This window comes from Vulpes lagopus, chromosome 3, assembly GCF_018345385.1.
Source record: "Vulpes lagopus strain Blue_001 chromosome 3, ASM1834538v1, whole genome shotgun sequence".
Classification (NCBI taxonomy): domain Eukaryota; kingdom Metazoa; phylum Chordata; class Mammalia; order Carnivora; family Canidae; genus Vulpes; species Vulpes lagopus.
Window position 1 is genome coordinate 99873662 of NC_054826.1, and position 22891 is coordinate 99896552.

At 45.3% G+C, this 22891-nt stretch overlaps 1 protein-coding gene across 2 annotated transcripts in view; it reads right to left on the reverse strand.

Moving 5' to 3' along the window:
• Positions 1 to 2398: 2398 nt before the first annotated feature.
• The window catches only part of DAGLB (diacylglycerol lipase beta), a 30827-nt gene continuing 10334 nt past the window's right edge, over positions 2399 to 22891 (reverse strand). Inside the window, exons 5-15 of one of the 2 annotated variants that reach the window (XM_041747320.1) lie at positions 21280 to 21402; positions 20407 to 20534; positions 18806 to 18932; positions 18354 to 18437; positions 16199 to 16276; positions 13094 to 13174; positions 12873 to 13000; positions 4945 to 5013; positions 4789 to 4861; positions 3339 to 3589; positions 2399 to 3233 (exon numbers count right to left, since the gene is read on the reverse strand). In XM_041747320.1, coding sequence (XP_041603254.1) covers positions 3038 to 3233; positions 3339 to 3589; positions 4789 to 4861; positions 4945 to 5013; positions 12873 to 13000; positions 13094 to 13174; positions 16199 to 16276; positions 18354 to 18437; positions 18806 to 18932; positions 20407 to 20534; positions 21280 to 21402 — 1338 coding nt within the window. In that variant the 3' untranslated portion in view covers positions 2399 to 3037. The remainder of the gene's footprint in view (positions 3234 to 3338; positions 3590 to 4788; positions 4862 to 4944; positions 5014 to 12872; positions 13001 to 13093; positions 13175 to 16198; positions 16277 to 18353; positions 18438 to 18805; positions 18933 to 20406; positions 20535 to 21279; positions 21403 to 22891) is intronic. The other variant, XM_041747322.1, reaches the window with a different exon arrangement.

The following is a 22891-nucleotide window of genomic DNA, read 5'->3' on the forward strand; positions in this document are numbered from 1 at the left end:
TTAAAAAACCTACTAGGTCACCAGTTATGAAAGGATGGATAGGGGATCCCTGGGTGGCGCAGCGGTTTGGCGCCTGCCTTTGGCCCAGGGCACGATCCTGGAGACCCGGGATCGAATCCCACGTCGGGCTCCCGGTGCATGGAGCCTGCTTCTCCCTCCGCCTATGTCTCTGCCTCTCTCTCTCTCTCTCTCTATCATAAATAAATAAAAATTAAAAAAAAATTAAAAAAAGAAAGGATGGATAGACTCCCAACAGCCAGATGGAAGAGATGCCTAGGGCCAGGTATGGGGGAGGGGCATGGGGCCTCCCCAAATCTCCACATGCTCCCCAGCCTGTAAGCTACACCCACCCCCCATTCTTATGGGTTTTTTCTAGAGGCTTTGTTACATAGGTATAGTTAATTAAATCACAGGCAATTTATTTGCTTCAGTCTCCAGCCTCCCCGCCCCCGCCCCGGCCCTGGGGGTCAGGCTAAGTCACTTTATGGCTGCTTGCATTTTCAGTTTCAGCTGCTACCACAGATACTCCTGGAGGGGCAACTCCCCCCACTCCCTTCCCTACACAGAATTATTTTGGTTGGTGGTCACTATTGAGTATCCATGTGAATATTCCTTGCTGAGCTGTGGAGGAACAAAACTTGGCTGCACAACTGCTTTTTTTTAAGGAATAACTGGTACTTTGCTTAATTCTTTATGTGCTTAATGATCTAGTAAGTGAACTTCCATCTGTGATCTAGGTTTGTTTCACGAATTTCATTTTCCTAAAAGTCTCAGAATCCTTTGGCCACTGTTCCCTGATGTGCTGATCTTCGTATCCCCTGGGCCACTGTGGGCCTCAGACTCCCAATCCCAGCACCAGGAGCCCACGCGCAAATGACTGAGCCAGCTACACGCCGCCAACTCCTTAATTTGCTTTATCTTGAACACCTCCAAGAGTTTCCTGAGAAAGAAGTGTGTGGGAAATGGGTTTCTCAGCCTTTGTGTCTTTGAAAAGAACTTCCTTCTCCCTTGATCCTTCCTGGCTGGTCCGAAGTGCTGGAGTGGAAATGGTTTCCTTTCCGTTTTGAAGGCCTCTCCCTCGGGTCTTCCTTGGCCATTTCTGTTGTGGAGTGAACTTATGTTGACAAGCTCTGTGAGATTTCTTCCCGTCTTGCACAGCCTGGGCTTCTCTGAGCCTTTTTGCTTGTGGGTTCTGTCGGCTGGGGCGCTGTTGCCCAGCTGCCCTGGAGTCCAGTGCTCATGGCTTTTCACCTTCAGGGGTTATCCTCCGTTGTGTTCCAGCCTTGGGACCTGTTTTGTGGTTGCAATGCTTTCTCTGTTCCCACGCTGTAGCTGGGATTGCTGCTCCTGGTCCCTTGTTTTTCTGTGCCCGGTAGACCCGGGCCCATGCTTAGAAGTTGTGAGGCTATGAAAGCAGACTGGGGGGCACCTGGAGGTACAACTGGTTGAACGTCTGATTCAGTTTTGGCTCAGGTCATGATCTCAGGGTCTGAGAATTGACCCCTGCGATGGGCTCCCTACACTCAGTGTGGTCTGAGATTCTTTCTCCCCTCCTACCTCCTCCCCATGCTCACTCAATCTAAAATAAATCTTAAAGGGAAGGGATGCCTGGGTGGCTCAGCAGTTGAGCCTTCGGCTCAGGGCGTGATCTTGGAGCCCTGGGATCGAGTCCCACGTCAGGCTCCTTGCATGGAGCCTACTTCTCCATCTGCCTGCGTCTCTGCCTCTCTCTGTGTCTCTCATGAATACATAAAAATAAAATCTTTAAAAAAAATTAAAAAAATAAAGGGAAGGGGGCAGACTGGAAACCAGGCACCATAGGTGGTAGCAACAGGTGTCCAAAATCTCTTAGCTTTCTGCCACTAGGAACATACAGGAATTGTGTTTAGAAACAAAACCTGTGGCAGTTAGACACCTAAGTAGAAGAAGCTGAGGAGTGTGTCGTTCCCCCCGCCCCCTACTGCACTGCTGTCTAGGGCTCTTCCCCCCAGAACAAACCCAAGGGCCAAACTTCCAGCTTTCAAATAAGTAGCCTCACTTTCACTGGTTCCCTGCTGTGCACGGGGGAGAGGGGATCAGAATCCTAAACCAGGGTAGTTCTGGTTTTTCCTCCTCCACTTAGGATTTTATCTCTAGCTAACCAATTGTTCCTTCTCTTCTTTCCCCATCCGTGTGGGTTTATGCTTTTTAAAGAGATCTGTTTACTGTCATTTTCTAGCACTTTGGTGGGGTTAAATCAGATGCCTGTGTGATCTTCAACCTTTAGGCCAAAGCTCCAAGAAAGCCTAAGGCTTCATTTTTGTTCACAATAGACAAAACCTTTAGAACAGAATTGCTGGTAAAACTATCCAATATAAACCTTCCTGGAAATATCCAATAGATAAGTACATCACAGTAATGACACGTGTAAGTGCTTTATTCACTCCCTCCGAGTCCTGTTGGCTGATCTCCAAAAGCCAGAATATTTTGTGAAAATGAAACAGCTTGAAATTGAGACTGGAGTGCTTGGGGGCAGTGGTCCCATTCCTAGCCCAGCCTCGGGGCCGGCCCTTCAGGCCACCCAGGAAAAACCCATTTGTGCCCTGACAATGGAGTACTGAGTTTGTGCAGCCAGGAAAATCCAGTTTGCAAAATAAACTGCAGATCTGCATGCAGGTCTCCTCTAAACAATGGTAAGAACCTGTCAGCAAAAAGGTGGCCTAAGGGGTGGGAATCTACAGATCCATCCGGGTCTTAAACCTGGCCTTGGGTTCCCACCCTATCCTGGGACAGTTCTCAGATCACCAAGGGAGTTGCCCTGAAGCTTCAGATTGAGTCCCATCATCTCAGTCCTCTCTCCTGATAGCTGATCCTGCTAATATTTGGATCAAAGTCACTTCCCAAGTTATTCAGTGATTTAGAAAACCATCGAATTTAGTACCCACCAGATTCCTACCAATGGACATCCAAGGTACTAGCATCATGGAATCACTCTGATTTTGTCCATTTAAGAACAAAAGTGAGTCTGTCATCCCGGAGCAGGTGGCATTAGCCCCAGTTACACCACATCCACATTCGAGCTGCCTCCGGCTGGACAGAGAAGAAATGCAGCCCTGTCGGCTACCACGCTGTCCAAGGCCTTCATCAGGACGTCAGGCATGTGGTCTGTTAACATCTTTGGGCCGATGAGTATTTTGCTGAACTGTGATTCATGGGACCACCTCGCACAGTACTGAGCAGCAGCACGGCAAAACCTGAGGAGGACAAGAGGTGACCTGGCAAAGCCTCCCTTTAGGGTGCCACCCTGTGCCTCGTCTTCCACCTGCTTAGTGGCCTCTGCCCACACTGCCCACACTCACCTCCCCGAAGTGCCTTCTTCCTCCAGGTGGATGATCCTGCCGGGAGGGTAGAGGGGTGGGTACTTGGTGGGGGACTCCAAGGGGGAGTCGCTGGAAAAGCTGTATGTCGGGGACCCATGTGTTAGCAGGCTCTGCTCCCCCAGAAGTGGCTGTGTCAGGTCCCCCTGGGTGCCCCCATCCAGCTCCGTGGGAGAGTTATCAGGGCTTCCTCCGAACAGCTCATACCAACACCCGTGCAGCAGGATCTTGTACTGAAGGAGAGACCCAAGAAGGCAGTAGGCTCATTACACTGTGCGGCTGTCACTGTCAACACAGACCCTGGACTCAGAAACCTGTGCTCAGGGACTGTGATCCTCAGAGCTCAGACCAGTGGTCTCTTTAAATCCTGGGTCTTGGGGATCCCTGGGTGGCGCAGTGGTTTGGCGCCTGCATTTGGCCCAGGGCGCGATCTTGGAGACCCGGGATCGAATCCCACGTCAGGCTCCCGGTGCATGGAGCCTGCTTCTCCCTCTGCCTGTGTCTCTGCCCCTCTCTCTCTCTGTGACTTAATAAATAAATAAATAAATAAATAAATAAATAAATAAATAAATAAATAAGTAAGTAAGTAAGTAAGTAAACAAACAAACAAATAAATAAATAAATAAAATTAAAATAAAAAAAAATAAATCCTGGGTCTTAGGAGTGTGGAGGTCAGTGGCCCGACCTCCTGTGTCTCTTGGCCAGTGAAGCCATATCAGACTTGAAGTAATATGTGAAAACCAAATCCTGCAGATTTTGAAGAAAAATCATTATCATTTTTCATTCTTTTCAGGTAGTTCTGCCAACCAGCTTGACTTTTCCTTAAAGAGATTTATTAATTTTTAAAGCTCTGGATTGGGGGGTAGTCGGTAAGGAGAAAGTTATTTTAAATTAAAATTTCTGAGTAGCATCAAAGAAATGCTAGAAAACAGGTTAAAAACTTCTTTATATCCCCTGCCTTGGATCACATCCCTAAGAATTTTTTAAATCTGCCCTTTTTAAAACTTCAATACATCATAGATATCTTTATTGGTAAACATAAACTTATGTCACCATTTCTAGTGACTAGAATAATCCACTGTATAAATTTGCTAGTGCTTCTTAAACTCTGGCAGTCTTTTTTTCTAAGCTTTGAGACCAAAAGCATCCAAATACTGCTGGTCACAAGACAGGGCTAAGAAAGCATGAGAAGGTAAATCACCTAACTAAGACAGGGATGGTTCTGGTCAGTATTCTGACTGTGACATCTCATGACTGAGCCATTTGCTTTCTTCAGCATCGTTACAGGATGCCAAAGATCTGTACAGAAGGTAGAGCTTCAGGCAACAGCATCAAATGCTGTGGTCTAGGAGGCTCTGAATTTAGAAATATCCTCTCCTTGGCACATACAGCCGCAGACTCCTTAGATCCTCTCACAGGCACCCCAAGTTACCTTGGGCTTGTTACAGTGAGCAATCACTCGCAAGATTCTCTTCTTCAAATCTTCCAGGTTAGTCACACTTAACCTGTTTAGCAAAAGACCAGATTGAGGCTCAGAACTTGGCCTTTCAGCCGCCCCAAACCCAGATGAAGCATCCAGTGGACTCACCTGGGAATGACATCCTTGCCTAGGACAAGTGACACGATGAAATTCTTAGAGTATTCATAAAGGGATTTGCTGAAATTTCAGAAAAATAAAAATTAGTGAGGTCTGAGGATTATACTGCCCATAAAGAACTCCACAAAGAGAAATCAGGTAACTCTGCCAAGGTCAGTGAGCTAAGTTTTCAGAGAATAAAACTGTTCTCTACTCTTTAAAGGGGAAGAGAAATAAAATGGAGAGACTCCAACCAGAGCAACACATTTCCAGATTCTAGTAAAGCCACAACATCCATCAACCAGATCAAAATCAAGCCTATGCTTGTATCCTTTGACCCAGGAACCCCACTTGGAGGAATCTAACAAAGACGCTCTGGCAAAATGGTAAAGAGATGCAAAAGGCTATTCACTGCAGCTCTTATATAAGTTTGTCAGAGCACGCCACGGCTACCATGTATTATGATTACCATTTTCTAGGACGTACAGCCAGTAGTGCAGAGGAACATGGGAAACGGCATAGTGAGTATACAAGAGAAATCCAGAATGTGGATTCTCCAGAACAAATAACGTGGTTTCAGATACAGAGGAAACTGAAATGTCTTTTTTGTTTGTTTGTTTTTTAAAGATTTATTTGAAAGAGCAAGAGAGCACGAGTGAGTCGGGCAGAGGGAGATGATTCCCCATTGGGCACGCAGCCCATGCAGGACTCCATCTTGGAATTCTGGGATCATGACCCAACCCAAAGGCATGCTTAACCGACTGAGCACCCAGGGGCCCCGGAACTGAAATATCTGTATGTTAAAGGAGAATTACATTATTTCTATGTCTGTGTGGATTCCCTGTACATAGGCTATTAAATCTGATTTAAAAATAACAAAAAAATAGTTACAAGGCAAATCCACTATATCCTCGTTTGGAATTTAAAGAAATCAACTGTAAAACATTTAGGAGATAATTGGGAGAACATGACCAATTACTGGAATCAGATTTTCTCCAAGTGCTCTCTGCTTTAAGGACCCAGGGTATTTACAGATGAAATGATAGGTCTCAGATTTGTTTCAAGGTACTCTAGCCACAGGGATGTGTGGGAAGTAGGGTGCGTACGTGAAGATTGGTTACGTTAACAAATTATGGAAGCTAATTAAATGGTGGCTTATACTACTTAATTTTAATTTTTAACTTTTGTATGAAAATTCCAATTCCATTTAACAGATCATTATAAGCACTGAAGAGAGAACCAGTGACCAAGTAAATAGATCTGAAGAACTATCTAGACTGTAGCACTAAAAGTAAAGATACAGAGGTAGGAACAAGAGGTTGGAGATGCCCAACAAGATCAAGTGGAGGGAGGTGCCACCCATCTGTTGGGAGGCCCTGAAAGAGTGTGAGAACACAGCAGAGGCACTCTGTAAACCTTCACAGACTGGAGAATCTACAATTTTGAAGTGAGATACACTGAAGATCATACACTCAGAATAAAGCAAATGTCCACACAACCTGGATGCATCTTACTGAGTAGAAGAAATGCAACACAATCCTGCACATTGTAGGATGCCATTTATATGGCATTGAAAAAGGCAAAACCATAATGACAAAAAGATCCTTGTACACCCGGGGGTGCGTGGAGGGGACCGATAATGGTGATCCTATCAAACCCCAAAGGCAAAAGGAAGATAAAACTGTCATTCATGAAATTAGTTTATAGAGTAAAAAAGAAGGCATCTGAAAATGAATTCTAATTAATAAACAGACTTAATGAGGCTGTTGGATACAAAATCTTGGCAAATTTCTCAGAAGACTGATCTATGACAACAAAAGATGTAGAAAATCATAAAACTCAACTGAAAGACACTAAAGACTCCCTGAAGTTTGAAATGTGATTTCATGTTCAAAGGTGGGGAAGCTCAATGTCAGTTACCTCCCAGTTGAACTACAAAATAGAGGCAGTTGAAATAAAAATTCTAAGCTTTTAGTTCACGGAATTTACCAAACTGATTCTGAAGCTGACATGGAGATGTCAAGGGCCAAGGATAGCCAAGATGCTTTTTCAAAAGTAAAAGGATTTGCACTAGTGGATGCCCACATTTGATGTCAGCAGTAGGGGAGGGGTTATGATAATGTGCCATGTGCAGAGGAAATAAAACTGGTTCCCTGCCTCACACCACAAAGAGAAACTCTGTGAAACACAGAGACTGACGGAAAGTTGAAAGGCCAGACTAAAAGAGTAGAGGACACAAGGTCCAGATCCTTATGATACAAAAATCCAAAAATCATAAACGGGAAGATAGACAAATTAGTGTTACAATTAAGAAGTGATGACCTGAAGACAGGACTCAAGGAAAAAAGCACACCAAGGACCAGGAAAGCATATTCATGACAGATAACTTGCAGCCACAAAAAACAGATTACAGAATATGTGTTTACAAATCAATGAGAGGAAGAGCCAACCGACGGAAAAATGGCCAATAAGAACATCACAAAAGTGGAAACTCAACAGCCAATAAAGACATGAAAAGAGAACCAACTTGGTTAGCAATCATGGATATGTAAGTTAAATCACGATGAAACATCACTATCTGCCCATCGCACTGAGAAAGTTTTAAATCTGAGATTAACGGTTAGTGAGAATGTGGAGTGAGGTGACCTCCCATCGCTGCAGGCCAAAGGACAGTGGCAGAGCCCCTTTGTAGAGCAAGGGGCATTCACATGCAGAGGCGGGGCATGCGCACACGCACACTCCGTGATCCAGTAACACCCCCCCACCCTTGGTCTATACCCAGAGAGGGTCCAAACAACCAATGACCATCACCAGCAAAACAAACCTTTGTGATGGATATAGGACGAAACAGAACCAGAACTGACAGGATCACATCTTACAGGCAGCAAACATAATGTGGAACAAAAAAGAGAAGTCATAGGGTAAATTAAGTACAATTCTAATTGTATAAATTTCAAAAAAAATAAGGGCACCTCAGTGGCTCAGTCGGTAAAACACCTGCCTTGGGTTCAAGTCATGATCTCAAAGTCCTGGGATGGAGCTCCTGATCAGTGGGGAGCCTGCTTCTCCCTCCACCTCTGCCCCTCCCCCTGCTTGTGCGCTCTCTGTCAAATAAAATCTTAAAAATAATACATTTCAAAAAAATTAAATTTCAAAACCATACAAATCCAAACTATTATGTGTCTATAGGTGGTAAAGCTACTTTTCAAGCAAAAGTATTTTCACACAGCTCACTTTCCTGAAGTAGACAGCAAAACCACCTGCCATATGTGTACAACCAGTTCTGACAAATCCATGTAGCTGTTTAACTACCACCACCATTAAGATAAAGAGCATTTCCATCACCCCCAAAAGCTCCCTGTATCCCTTGGCAATCAATCCCACCTCCAACCCCAGGCAACCACTGGCACTTTCTGTCATCATATATTTATCTTTTCTAGAAGGTCCTATAAATGGGATCATACAGTAAATAGATCTTTTGTGTAGGGCTTTTCCACACAGCAAAATGCATACAACCTGTATGGACATTTACTTATTGTTCTCAAAAATATGTTTTTGTTTTTTTTTTTAAGATTTTATTTATTTATGAGAGACATAGTGAGAGGCAGAGGCACAGGCAGAAGAAGAAGCAAGCTCCCCACAAGGAGCTTGATGTGGGACTTGATCCCAGATCCCAGGATCATGCTGTGCCAAAGGCAGATGTCCCTCAAAAATGTTTTATGTTAATGTTTCACAACTTACAAATTGTTATTTTAAAAAATCACTCATGTCTTTTTATATGTACAAGTATATATATTTTAATCTAAAAAGAACTTAGGGGCACCTGGATGGCTCAGTCAGTGAAGCATCTACTTGGGCTCTGGTCATGCTCCTGGGGCCCTGGGATTGAGCCCCACGTTGGGCTCCCTGCTCAGTGAGGAGTCTGCTTTTCCCTCTCTGCTCCTTGTGCTCTCGCACTCTCTCTCAAATAATAAAATAAAAAAACAAGAAAAGAAAAAATCTTTTTTTTTTTTTTTTTAAAGATTTTATTTATTCACTCATGATAGTCACACAGAGAGAGAGAGAGAGGCAGAGAGACAGGCAGAGGGAGAAGCAGGCTCCACGCAGGGAGCCCGATGCAGGATTCAATCTCGGGTCTCCAGGATCGCGCCCCGGGGCCAAAGGCAAGTGCCAAACCGCTGCACCACCCAGGGATCCCAGAGAAGAAAAATCTTAAAAAAAGAACTAAAAATTTAAAAGGTACATCAATATTCATATATAAGTGACAATTACTTGTAATAATAGAAAAAATGAATGTAAATATCCCACAGTGGTAGGATAAAAATGGTATAACCAGATGATAGAATACTAATGAGTGTTATAAAAAACATGTTCTCAAACAATATAAGTATACAGTGTATATAGAATATCATGTTAATTTGTAAAATACACACACAGAGATGGAAGTAAACAAACCTAAATAGTTATAATGGTGATTTCTGGGTAGATCTTTGATCTTTCCACTTTTTTATATTTTCTGAAATTTCTATGATGGATATGAATTTTTTTCCTCCCTTTTTTCCATCTTATTCTTAATTTTTTTTTAAAGATTTTATTTATTTATTTGAGCACAAACAGGAAGTAGGGGGGAAGAGGAGCAGAGGGAGAAGCAGACTCAAGGCTGAGGAGGGAGCCCAACGCAGGGCTTGATCCCAGGATCCTAGGATCATGACCTGAGCCAAAGTCAGATGCTTAACCGACTGAGTCACCTAGGCGCCCTTCTTTTTTAATTGTAGCACAAATTTCTTTTATAATTAGGGCAAAAGATTATATAGGATTAAGTATGTTAAGAAAAGAAAAATGTACTTTTCACACTTAAAAAAATAATCAGTAAACAAATCCAGTAAAGCTGTAGGATACAGAATCAATAGAGACATAACTTGAGAGTCTTGCAGGTTCACAGTTAGAGACTGCTGCAGTAAAGCAAATATTGCAATACTGTAAAATGAACTGTTTGCTTTCCCAGTGCATGTAAGGTATGTTTACACTACACTGCAGTCCATTAAGCATGCAATAACAGGTCTAAAAAACCAATGTACATACTTTAAAAAATATTTTATTGCTAAAAAATGCCAACCACTGTTGGGGGTTTTCAGGAAGTCATCATCACTGATTGCAGATCAGCTTAACAAAATATAAAATCATGAAAAAAATCTGAAATATTGCAAGAATTATTAAATGTGACACAGACAAAAAATGAGCAAATGCTGTTGGAAAAATGGCCCTAATAGACTTGCTTTTAAGGCAAGGTTGCCAAAATGTTTAATTTATTAAAAAAAAATTTAAAAGTATCTGCAAAGTACAAAACAAGGTATGCCTATGTACAGAAATCTGTTCTTTTTTATAAAGTAATAATGAACTATCAGAAAAATAACAAAGCAATCCCACCTACAATTGTAGTGAAAAAATATGAAGTGAGAAATTCAACCAAGGAGGTGGAGACGTGTACCCCACAAGTAGTAAGACACTGATGAAAGAAACTGAAGACACAAATAGAAAGATGTTCTGTGCTCCTGGACTGGAAGTATTAATACTGTTAAAATGCCCACACTACCCAGAAAAACCTAGAGTCAGTGCAATCCCTATCAAAATTCCAATGGCATTTTTCAAGAAACAGATCAATTGATCCTAAAATTTATGTGGAACCACAAAAAAACCCTAAACAGCCAAAGCCATCTTGAGAAGGAAGAACCAGGCTGGAGGCCTCATGCTCCCTGAGTTCAGACTGTTACAAAGCCACAGTAATCACAGCCGTATGGTACTGGCATAAAACAGATACAGATCGCAGAGGTACTTTACAACAAAAGAGCCAAAAATATACTGATGGGGAAAGAACAGTGTCTTCAATTAATGGTGATGGGAAAACTGAAGCCACTTGCAAAAGAATGAAACTGGACCCCATCTCACATCACACACACACACACACACACACACACACACACACACACACACAAATTAACTCATAATGGATTAAAGACTTGAATATAAGACCTAAAACCATAAAACAACTCGAAGAAAACAGGCAATAAACTCCTTGACATGTGTCCTGGTGATAATTTTTTTGATCTGACACTAAAAGCAAAGGCAAAAAAAGCCAAAATAAACAAGGACTGCATCCAACGGAAAAGCTTCTGCACAGCAAAGGGAACCACCAACAAAATGAACAGGCAACCGAAGGAATGGGAGAAAACATGTGCAAATCTCATCTCTGAAAAGGGTTGATACCCAAAATATATTAAGAATTCACACAACCCAACAGCAAAAAAGACAGTAAGATTAAAAAAAATGGGCAGAGGATATTAATAGAGATTCCCAAAAAGAGACATGCATATGACCCACAGTTACACGGAAAGGTGCTCAGCATCACTACTTATCAGGAAATGCAAATCATTTTTTAAAATTTTTTTTTAATTTTTATTTATTTATGATAGTCACAGAAAGAGAGAGAGAGAGGCAGAGACATAGGCAGAGGGGGAAGCAGGCTCCATGCACCGGGAGCCTGATGTGGGATTCGATCCTGGGTCTCCAGGATCGCGCCCTAGGCCAAAGGCAGGCGCCAAACCACTGCGCCACCCAGGGATCCCTGGGAATGCAAATCAAAACCACAATGAGATCCCACCTCACATCTGTCAGAATGGCTAGTATCAAAAACAAAAACAAAGCCCCCAAACAGGGCAGCCTGGGTGGCTCAGCAGTTTAGCGCCGCCTTCAGCCCAGGGTATGATCCTGGAGTCCTGGGATCGAGTCCCACATCAGGCTCCCTGCATGGAGCCTGCTTCTTCCTCTGCCTGTGTCTCTGCCTCTCTCTCTCTCCCTGTCTCTCATGAATAAATAAATAAATAAATAAATCTTACCAAAAAAAAAAAAAGCCCCCCCCAAACCAAGAAACCCCAGATGTTGGTGAAGAGGTGGAGAGCAGGGAACCCATGTGCATTGATGGTGGGAATGTAAATTGGCGTAGTTGCTGTGGAAAACACTGTGGCAGTTCCTCAGAGAGCTGAAAAAACTACTGTTATCATCTAACAATTCCATTTTTGGGTATGTATCAAAAAAAAAAATACTAACTCAAAGAGATGTCCACACCCCAGGTTCACTGAAGCATTATTTGCCAGAGCCAAGACATGGAAACCACAACATGAGTGTCCATCAGCACATGGACAAAACAGTGTGCGTGCAGATGCATACACAGTGGCCAGAAAACAGAATGAAAACAGAATAGAGTAAAAGGAAATCCTGCCATTTGCAACAACATGAATGGACCCGAAGGCATTATGCTATGTGAGATAAGCGAGGCAGACTCATTTATCTTTACAAATACTGTATGATCTCCCGTTCATGTAAATCTAAAAAAAACCTCAAACTAAAAACCAAGCTCACAGATCTAGAACACATGGGTTTGTGGAATAGGTGAGGGGAGCCAAAGGGTACAAACTCCCAGTCATAAATAAGTCACGGAGACTGACGGGCGTGGAGTACGCAGCACGGGGACTCAAGTTAATGATACTGCATTGTGTGTCTGAAAGCCGCTAAGAGAACAAATCTTACAGGTTCTTACCACAAGAAAAAAAAATTCTGTAACTATGTTAACGTGGTAAGTGTTAACATGACTTCCTGTCATGTTATCATTTCACAACATATACAAATACCAAGTCATTACCGCTGCGCTCCTGATACGAAAGCAATGCTACAGGTCAGGTGCATCTCCATTTAAAAAACAAACCGTTAGTGCTGTCTCATTTAGGCAGCAGAGCTCCGCTCACATAGACCTATGAAAGGCTATTCAGTCTTCAACTGAACAGGGTCTGAAACCAACTGGTGCCAAGGAAGAGAAAGCAGAATGAAATCACAAAGAAAAGCCCAGTGTGGAGCACCATGGCCCAGGCTTGATGCAGAGCAAGTACCTCAGTAGCCCCCTGGGTGGGGAGAAGGCGTAACATCGGACCTGCGGGTATGAGTTCCGGAGCATGATGGCCAACACGGCTGCAGCGCCCGCCCCCAGGCTGTGCCCTACCACCACGAGCTGATACTCCTACAGGACAGAAGCAGAACATGGCAGGGTTACAGATTTTTTTTAAAAAGCAAACCGTGGACGACAACAATTAAAGAAAAATTAAAATCTCACGGGAGCGATGCTGAATGCTTGGCTCAAAATCCCATCGTTGACGAGGCGCTGGTAAACATATCTGGCAGCTTGAGAAATCCCCTAAAAACGCAGACAAGAGAAGGTGGCCATTGGTCATCAGAAGAGACAGGCTCCATCATGACATAGCAGGATTACTGTGTGCACACTTATTTGTGAGGAGCATGAGGGGGGATCAGTGGCCACAGCTGCTGCCCACCGCTGTGTTCCTGGAACCTGATGCAGGGCTAGCAAAGAGTGGATGCTCTATGAATATTTCCATAAACTAAGGATGGGGTGACATCGACAACACCTTTACACGTCAACAGATCTTTTTATGGCTTTTCAGTAGCTACGTGGCATTTTGCTGTGTGCATTTAGCACGGTTTAGTTCAGCAAAGTCCCAATGACTTAGATTTAGATTATAAAAGACTGTTCTTGTAATGTGATATTAAAACATAAAAGTTCTGAACTAACAATAATTGATTAAGCATCTGGTTTCTGCAGAGGCAAAACTGAGACCACTGGAAGCCGAGTCCTAGGGGCGGTCAGGTTTTAATATCAAAAAATAAATAAAATTTAAGACCTCCTAACAAATATAGCTGTCCTAAGAAACAGATTTCTTGAAAACAAAGCAGTTTCAATGGAGAGAGCACCATGCAGACTGACAAGATGGGCCTGTCTTCTCACAGGACCAAGGGGGAGAAATCCTGCATTGAGATGGGAGACTTGGCACTGCCTGGAACGTTCCTGCCAATTCCCAAGTGGGTCATTACTGAGTTCTGTGGGAGAAGACTGAACCTGGCCGCATACAAGAGAAGCTGAAAAGAGATTTGCAGGGTTTAGCATCTGTGAACAGCACTTTCCCTGCCTTCCCTGTGGCTGGCAGGGCAGTCACCTCCCACATGCATCAGGGACCAGTGTCCATGTGTCCAGTTCAGGTCAGGTATAGCCAAATGTGACCTGTACACAATGGCCATGGCTGCAGGCCCTGGTGTGTGTCGCACACACATGAAGGTCAAGATTGCGTTCAGCTGCATAGCCTTAAACTCTGGCTATTTTGGCCAATATCAGGCAAAACTTGTACATGCAAAGCCAGAAGCAGGGAGCAAGAGTTCACACCCTCAGGACTCACGCTGCTGCCTTCCTGGCCCGAGGGAGGAGCTGTTCCTGGCAGGAACGGGGGCCTAGAGCGCACAGGGTGGATGCACAAAGGCTTGACCAGAGGGCAGATTCTAAGAACAGAGCCGTGGCCCAGCCCACTGAATCCTGACCGGTATTTTGTGGTTGGCTAGTTGATGTGTCTCTGTAAAAAGTTTTAACATTTTTCTGTGTTTTTTTTCACATGTGCCCAGTAGTTAAACCGGACTTTTCTATGACTTGAGGCACAAAAAGGCACCTAAGGGTTAGAGGGGAAAATTCACATTCCCAGGACCGTCATGCTTCTAACTGGTGGCAGAAGAGCCTCCAGTCTGGCTCCACATTGCAAACCGTCCAGGCAGGACACTGTTGCTCCATCAGCTACACTCTGGTTTTGACATGTATTTTATAAAGATTAAACATTTTACTGACAAAACATGATTACAATGATAGCAATGCATGTTTTGGGTCAAAAACACTCAGTATATAAAAACAGCACAGACCTGCTGCCCTGCACCTCAACATCCCTCTCCCCAGAAGGAGCTGCTGTAACCCCTGGGACCAAATCATTCCCTCAAATGTGTCAACACTCTGCTCTGAGCTGATCCGTCATCTTGGAAACGCGAACCCAAACCACAGTGAGATACTGCCTCACACCTACTAGGATGGCTAGAAGAATCAAAAACCAGAAGGTACGTGTCCTTGAGCATGTGGAGAACATGCACCTTGTACCCTGCTGGGAGGATGTCACATGGGGTAGCTCTGCAGGAAAATAGCTCGTGGTTCCTCAAAAAAGTTAAACACAGCAGATACACAAGACCCAGCAATCCCACCTCCTCGGAGATTCCCTAAAGAACCAATAGGAGGAACTCAAACGGTAGTCTGTCCATCCCTGCTCCCAGCAACAGCGCTGACAGCAGTCCATTAGTGAACAAATGGATAAACCAAAGGTCATCTGTGCACAGTGGGATGTCAGCCAGACCAGGAAGGGGACTCTGACATGTGCTACGGCCTGGACTGAACTTGGGGACACTATGCTCAATGAAAGGACAAACAATTGCCTGATTCCACTTTTGTGAGTTCCCTAGAGCAAGCACATTGGAGTGTGGGCAGGGGGCACTAGAGTGGAGGTGACCAGGGGCTGTGGGAGTGGAGGGAAAAGCTATTCCTTAATGGAGAAGGAGTTCATGTCCGGGATGATGAAAAAATTCTGAGTACAGATGGTGGTAACTGATACACAGCATTCTAGCGTTGGTGGTATAGTGGTGAGCATAGCTGCCTTCCAGATACACAGCATTCTGAACTATCTGCCACCATTGAATGCATACTTACAAATGGTTACAATGATAAATATGTTACATAAAATAACCTTAATAAAATAACCTTTTAAAACACAATTCTGCTCTAGGCAGGCTATTTCTGTCCCTTGAGGAGGAGCCTCCGGACCCCCACCCCACCAACACAGTAATAATGAAACGAGAACTTGTGTTGTGACATGGGCAGAGGAAACCTGCCAGACGACAGGGCAGTGCTGTGGGTGGCTGCCCCTCTGGGGGTCACAGGGCGGGAGGGCCTTGTGTGCTGGATGCTGCCCTGTACCTTGCTGAGAGGAGGGTCACATGGTGTAGCTCTCTTCACCACATGGTGAAGCTTCTCTTCACAATATATTACTCCTATCAAGGGAAGAAGAGCATTCAACTGGGGTTCATAACTGTGTGGCCTCTGGCCGTCCCTTGATGGCTCTGAATCTGCTCCTTCCTCCTAAAAAACAAAAGCAGCCTCGAGAGGTTGCCATGAGAATTTCTACTAAAAGAACAAAAAGCCCTTACTTTGAACAGCACTTGGCACATGGTAGCTATCTATTGTAGGGTTAGCATTCACAGGAGAGATTCAGAGTTGGAAAAATCCTGACCCTTTTGAGCTTCTCCTTAATGGAACATTCCTGAACACACACCCCAGGGCTTGTACCTTGTGTGCCGAACAGTCTTGCACCCCACATTCTAAGCTGAGGGTCTCACTCTCCGCTGACAGGTCCGTGAGGATGTCCTACAAAGAGTACAAGGGAAGAGGCTGTTGGGATGGACTGTGCGTGGAGGTTGGGGGCAGGTCCCTCTGAAGGATGGCAGAGAGGGCCAGCATTCTGGGTCACACTGCTGAGGGAGGGAAACCCAGGTGACCAGGAAGCTCCTGAGGGACCCAGAGCAGGGGGTGACACGTGGCTAAGACACACTTTCTGCCTTCCCTCACTACACACCTCTTCTAAGTACCCAAGAAGGAGAGAGCCCTGTACCTAGGTTTTGAACAAAGCATGGTTCCTGTCCTCAAGGGGCTACCAACAGATCACTGAAACCTAAGGGAGGGTAAGAGATGCATCAGAGGGGGTATGTGTGCTGCAGGACGGGGGTGGTGGGTGGGGAGCTTCCTGGAGGAGGTGGCAGACTAAGCCAGAGACTAAAGGAAAAACTTGCTCTCAGGAAACAGAAAGAGGTGGGCAATGCTCACCTAAGGGGCTGGCAGGACTCAAGGCAGAGCATCTGAGCAAAGAAGCTGGCAATGGCCAGGCACATGGGTGCTAAGAGGGGCTGAGGGCAGAGCCCAAGAGGCGGGTGTATCCCCAGGACCCAGTGCAGTTAACCTGCTGGGGGCGGGACTCCATAGCTACACCCTGCAAAGCTCAAGGGGCCTTTGGGGCATTGGAGAACCACTGGCAAGCTGAGTGCAGGGTAGGAACTGGCAAGGCAGGCTGGGGTCAGGTCACAAAGCACCAACAGTGCTGTGATAAGACATATGAATTTTCTATTAAAAAGTAATGAGGGTGGGGTGCCTGGGCAGCTCAGTTGGTTAAGGGTCTGCCTTAGGCTTAGGTCCTGGATCCCAGGGTCCTGGCATTGAGCCCCCACATCAGGCTTCTGCTTAGTGGGGAGTCTGCTTCTCTCTCTCCCTCTGCCCCTCCTCCAGCTCACATGCTCTTTTTCTTAAATCCTTAAAAAAAAAAAAATGGGGGGCAAGGGAGGTTTCTAAGAAGCAGTGGTAACATCTGAAACATGTTCTAGAAAAAGTCCTCTGTTGGGATCCCTGGGTGGCGCAGCGGTTTGGTGCCTGCCTTTGGCCCAGGGCGCGATCCTGGAGACCCGGTATTGAATCCCACGTCGGGCTCCCGGTGCATGGAGCCTGCTTCTCCCTCTGCCTGTGTCTCTGCCTCTCTCTCTCTCTCTCTCTCTCTGTGACTATCATAAATAAATAAAATTAAAAAAAAAAAAAAAAGTCCTCTGTGAACAGTATGAGGACTGACTGGGGAAGACCAGAGACAGGCACCAAGATAGAAAACTGCTTCCCTGGCCCAGGAAGGGGAGCAGGGCCACAGTCAGAGCCATAACACCTTGAATTAGAGACAAGCAGAGAGACCCGAGGAGGAAGCCAGGAGACAAAGTGAGGACAACTCCACTATTCCTTCAGGGGCCAACTGGGGGATGCTGCAGAATTACTAGAAACAGGACCTGGAGAAGGTGAGGTGTCCTGCTTTCTAGTTGCAGGGTCCTGGCTGCCACCCCAAGCTGCAAGCCCTCCCCTGCAGCGGGTGAGGGCTCACACTGTGGTGTCTCAGTATGCTTTCCGGGTCAGCAAGGAAGTGAGAACCAGGAAATGAGACTGAAGAATGGCCAAAAAAACAAACCAGATAGCATGACACAAAATCAGAGAGAAGCAGCCACCCAGTAGCTCCACGGGGCAGAGAAGTGGGGAGGGGAAGGCCTGAAGGCGGCTTGCTGGCTCTGGACGGACACATGGCTGGTCCCGAGGCCTCTGCAGGGAGAGCCAGGAGGGGAGGGGCAAGGGGAGCAGCTCAGGGGAGTCTAGTGGGAGCCTCTGGAGGAGCTCCTCGAATGGGGAACCTAACCCTGATGGTTGTTTCTGGCATTTCTCACTTAAAAGGAAATGACTATTCATTTTTTTTCCAAAGGGAGAATTTCACAAGACTGGGCAGCTTCTGCACTTTCTACGACGGTGTTTTCTGCTGCTCTAACTGATGTGTCCTCTATCCTCATTTCCTATGGGCCTCCTGGCACCTGCAGCTCACTGTTCACCCCACCCCTTGTCCCCAGCCCCCGAGCATCAGGCTCCTTACCTGGAGAGACATGGTTCCTCTCACGGCTACCACAACAGATTCTTTCCTGTGGTCCAGGGCCACTAAGAAGGGGAGCTCATAAACCTGAAGGTGAGGGAAAGAAGCGTGAGGCCTTGACAGGGAGAGCATGCAGCTATGGGGCCGCTGTTAGGTTAGTGTTAGGTTAGTGTTAGGCCGGTCTGCCATCACTAACAGCTTGGCAACAGTTCTTCAACAGAAGAAGGGCTACATAACAACACAGGATGGTATCCCTATGAAGACTTCTGGCTCCAGCTAGTGTTAAGCCCACGTGGGGCCTAGAAGCCCCCCTGGAATGGTATGCAAATCGCGTGTGTGCCTGTGCATGCGTGTGTGTCTACACATATTTTTGGGGGGAAACAACTTATAACTTCCATCATTATCTTGAAGGATCCCAGGACCCCACAGAAGTTATGAAACACCATTATTCTGACCTTGTCATGAAAGCTTATGTGAATGAAGTCCCTGTACTGCAGTCCTGTCGTATGCAGGATGGAGCCGAAATGACAGTGGAGCTGATCACCTCCAACCAAGTCATATTCTGTTGTCCTGTTTCTACAACTAAAAAAATAGGCAAAGGTATTAGTTACTGTACCACTTAGCAGGTAATGTCAATCCCCACTGCCTTGTTTCCCCAGCAAACACAGTTCACAATTTTCAGGACTTACTCTGGCTACTGGAAAACTGCTCTATTTCTGTGCATAGTTTTTACTAAAGTTTTGACTTCTGGAATCATGTTACTGTTTTAAAATTAAAAAACTAGGGATCCCTGGGGGGCTCAGCAGTTTAGCACCTGCCTTTGGCCTGGGGCGTGATCCTGCAGTCCCGGGATCGAGTCCCACATTGGGCTCCTTGCATGGAGCCTGCTTCTCCTTCTGCCTCTCTCTCTCTCTCTTTCTCTCTGTGTCTATCATGAATAAATAAATAAAATATTTAAAAAAAAATTCAAAAACTAGGGCAGCCCAGGTGGCTCAGCGGTTTAGTGCTGCCTTCAGCCCAGGGCCTGATCCTGGAGTCCTAGGATCGAGTCCCACATCAGGGTCCCTGCATGGAGCCTGCTTCTCCCTCTGCCTGTTTCTGCCTCTCTCTCTTTCTCTGTGTCTCTCATGAATAAATAAATTTTTAAAAATCTTTTAAAAAAAAATTCCAGAACTAAATTCTATTAAGAACAAGTGAGACTCTCAAATCTCCAGGAATGGGACAAACTGGCATCTTGTGCTTCCTGATATGATGGACTGAGAAGGGCATGGTATTCTTCCTGGCACATTCCTGCCAAAAAAAGGTAAACTCAACTTTAATCCAGAACAAACCATCAGGCAAATACAAATTGAGGGCCATTCACAAAATACCTAGATTGTCCTTTCAAAATGTCAGATTATGCAAGATGTTGTTCCAATGTTCCAAACGGAAAAAGACTAGGGATGAGGGGCATCTGGGTGGCTCAGTGAAGCGTCTGCCTTTGGGTTGGGTCATGATCCTGGGGTCCTATGATTGAGCCCCTCCCTTAAGGGGCTCCCTGCTCAGCAGGAGTCTGCTTTTCCCTCTCCATCTGCCCCTCCCCCTGCTTAAAGACTAGGGATGCATGATAACCAACTGCAATGCACCCTGCCTGAAGTAGAGGAAAAATTGCCATAAAGGATGGCAAGTGGAAACTGGAAAAATGTGAATACAAAATGTAAATGAGGTATTGCTTAATACCAGCTCTCCTGGCACACAACCATATCACAGTTATGTAAAAGGTCCTGTTCTTAAGAAACAGAGGCTGAAGCAGTTGGAAATAAGGGGCACGCCTCTGCCACTAAACTTCCAGTGGTTTGGGAGAAAGCAAGAGTGACACAGCATATGTGACTACAATGAGTCACAATTGGTGGCTCCAGATAAAGAATCTATGGGAGTTCTCAGCACTGTTCTGGCAGTTTTGAAACATTTCAAAACAAAGTTTTTGGAAAGGAGAAACAGGATTATTCTTAGGATGAAGTGTGGGCACCATAGGAGTGACAAGCAGAAGGCGGGGGCCTCGGGCATGCCCACCTACCAGTCCCCACCAATCTTGCAGAGCCCTGTGAAGGGGTTCCGATAGATGTAGAGGGGCCATCCATAGGCCGCTGCTGCAAACTGCATGTAATGGTGACAATTTGCTAACTCTGCATCCAAATCAGCTTCCTGGAACGGAAGAAAAAAAGCTTTTTGTTTCAGGGAACCCATTATGGACAAGATCAATTCACTAACTAGATCATAACCTGGATTTGAACTCCTGACCTTCCTTTCCTCACAGAATAGACCTCTCAGCAGACTTTCACAAGGAAAACTGCTCCTTAAACACAGACTGAGACAGACCCCTCATTTAGAAGAATGCAGCAAGTATGGTGGAAAAAAATCCCTAATGACTTTCGTGCCTCATTCTGGAACGAGCCAGTAACTGTGTCAGAAGCACACGGGGAGAGCAGACCACCAGGCCCTTGTAACAACAAGTAAGCATGGAAGCCCCGGGCGTCTGTATGAGATGCAGAGAAATACATATATCCAGGTGCAACCTTCTCTTTCAGAAGCATGAACATCTGTGACAGGAAAACAACTCCAGCAAAACTCAACTGTTTCTGCTCTCTTGGTGCAGAGAAGAAAGCAAACACACCCAGGGAGAAACAGGCCCCATCCCAGAAAGAATTTTTGCTATGTAGACTTCAGTTGCCAATTTCCTAAAATAATGAAGTGGCCAGGAATGGGCTCCTTCAACCTGAGCTCCAGGTGAGGAGATGCCTCACCTGATGAGAGATACAACTAGCAGAAGCCACACATCAGATTCCAAGCCAACTGCTTCTGAAATTGTTGCTGGCTAGTTTTGTTTTTTTGAAGATGTATAAATAGGTATAAATGTCAAAACTTTACAACCCAACAAAAAGGGGCTTACCTGGGGGGGCCCTGGGGAATGGCTGATCACCTCATCAGGCTCCTGGCTGTTCCTAATATTGTCTTGTTGCTGATGGAGAAGAGTGAGGCCTGCTGCAATGTCGCTGGGCACCAGATCGGTGTCCTGGATGAAAACAGCAGCTTGTCATGAAACTCATCAGATACTGCCCATTAGTTCCTTAAAACCCAGTTTAATACAGTTCACACATACACACACAGTTATGTGTAATGAGGCACCTTAGGGCAGCCCCGGTGGCGCAGCGGTTTAGCGCCGCCTGCAGCCCAGGGCTTGATCCTGGAGACCCAGGATGGAGTCCCATGTCAGCCTCCCTGCATGGAGCCTGCTTCTCTCTCTGCCTGTGTCTCTGCCCAACGCCGCCCCCCCTTCTCTGAATACATAAAAAATCTTAAAAAAAAAAAAAAAAAAGAGGCACCTTAGAAGTATTTTCAAGACTCCTACATGTTAGCTTAATTATTTTTACTGTCCTGCCCTCAGACAAATCCACCAGAGAAACAAATACTGCTGAGCTCTTATTTTCAAATTTCATTTCAAGTCACTTAACTACTTACTACTTCACATCTTTTGTATAGTTGGGAGCAAACGGATCAGTAAGCTCACCATCTTTGTAGTAATGGCCAATTTTAGCCCAAATTTACTCTTGCTCAAGATGTTGTGATTTTGTTCAGAGTCCCCAGTAGAGATTTAAGAGGCTCAACTTCTCACTGGCCGCAGCAAGCCTCCGAAAGAACCTCAAACTAGGGAAACAACAGAAAGGGTCTCATGCACCCAACTGTTTCTGTCTCCTTCAAGAGGATGCCTTGGCTGCCTCCAGGCACTTCCAGCTCATAGGGAAGGACCAGGCACTGACCACTCGGCCCCTGAGCTATCAGTTCTTCCATCTTAAGACCAGACCGAAGCACTCCTTTATGGTTAGTTTAGGGAGATGTGTGGTGGCCTGGTGCCAACCTACAGGGCCAGCCCAGGGCCCTGCAGACACACTACACCTTCCCCGACAAAGAGGCAAGGAAGGACCAGCAGTGTGCAAGATGTCAGGAGAACTACTCCCCCCTTACCTAATCTCAATACTGAACACAACAGTTTATCAGAGAACATTACATAAAAACACTGGATGTGAAAGAAAAATGAATGTTTTTAAATCACAGGAGAAACTGCTCTGGAACGAAAACGCCTTCTGGCACTATAATGTCAGGAGATGGCACAAGATGGCACAAGATGTCAGGAGAACTACTCCCCCCTTACCTAATCTCAATACTGAACACAACAGTTTATCAGAGAACATTACATAAAAACACTGGATGTGAAAGAAAAATGAATATTTTTAAATCACAGGAGAAACTGCTCTGGAACGAAAACGCCTTCTGGCACTATAATGACATATTCAAACTCCCCTTCAAAAGTAGAATAATTTTGGGATGCCTGGGTGGCTCAGTGGTTGGGCACCTGCCTTCAGCTTAGGTCGTGATCCTGGGATCCAGGATCGAGTCCCATATCAGTCTCCCTGCATGGAGCCTGCTTCTCCCTCTGCCTGTGTCTCTGCCTCTCTCTTTGTGTCTCTCATGAATAAATAAATAAATCTTAAAAAAAAAAAAAA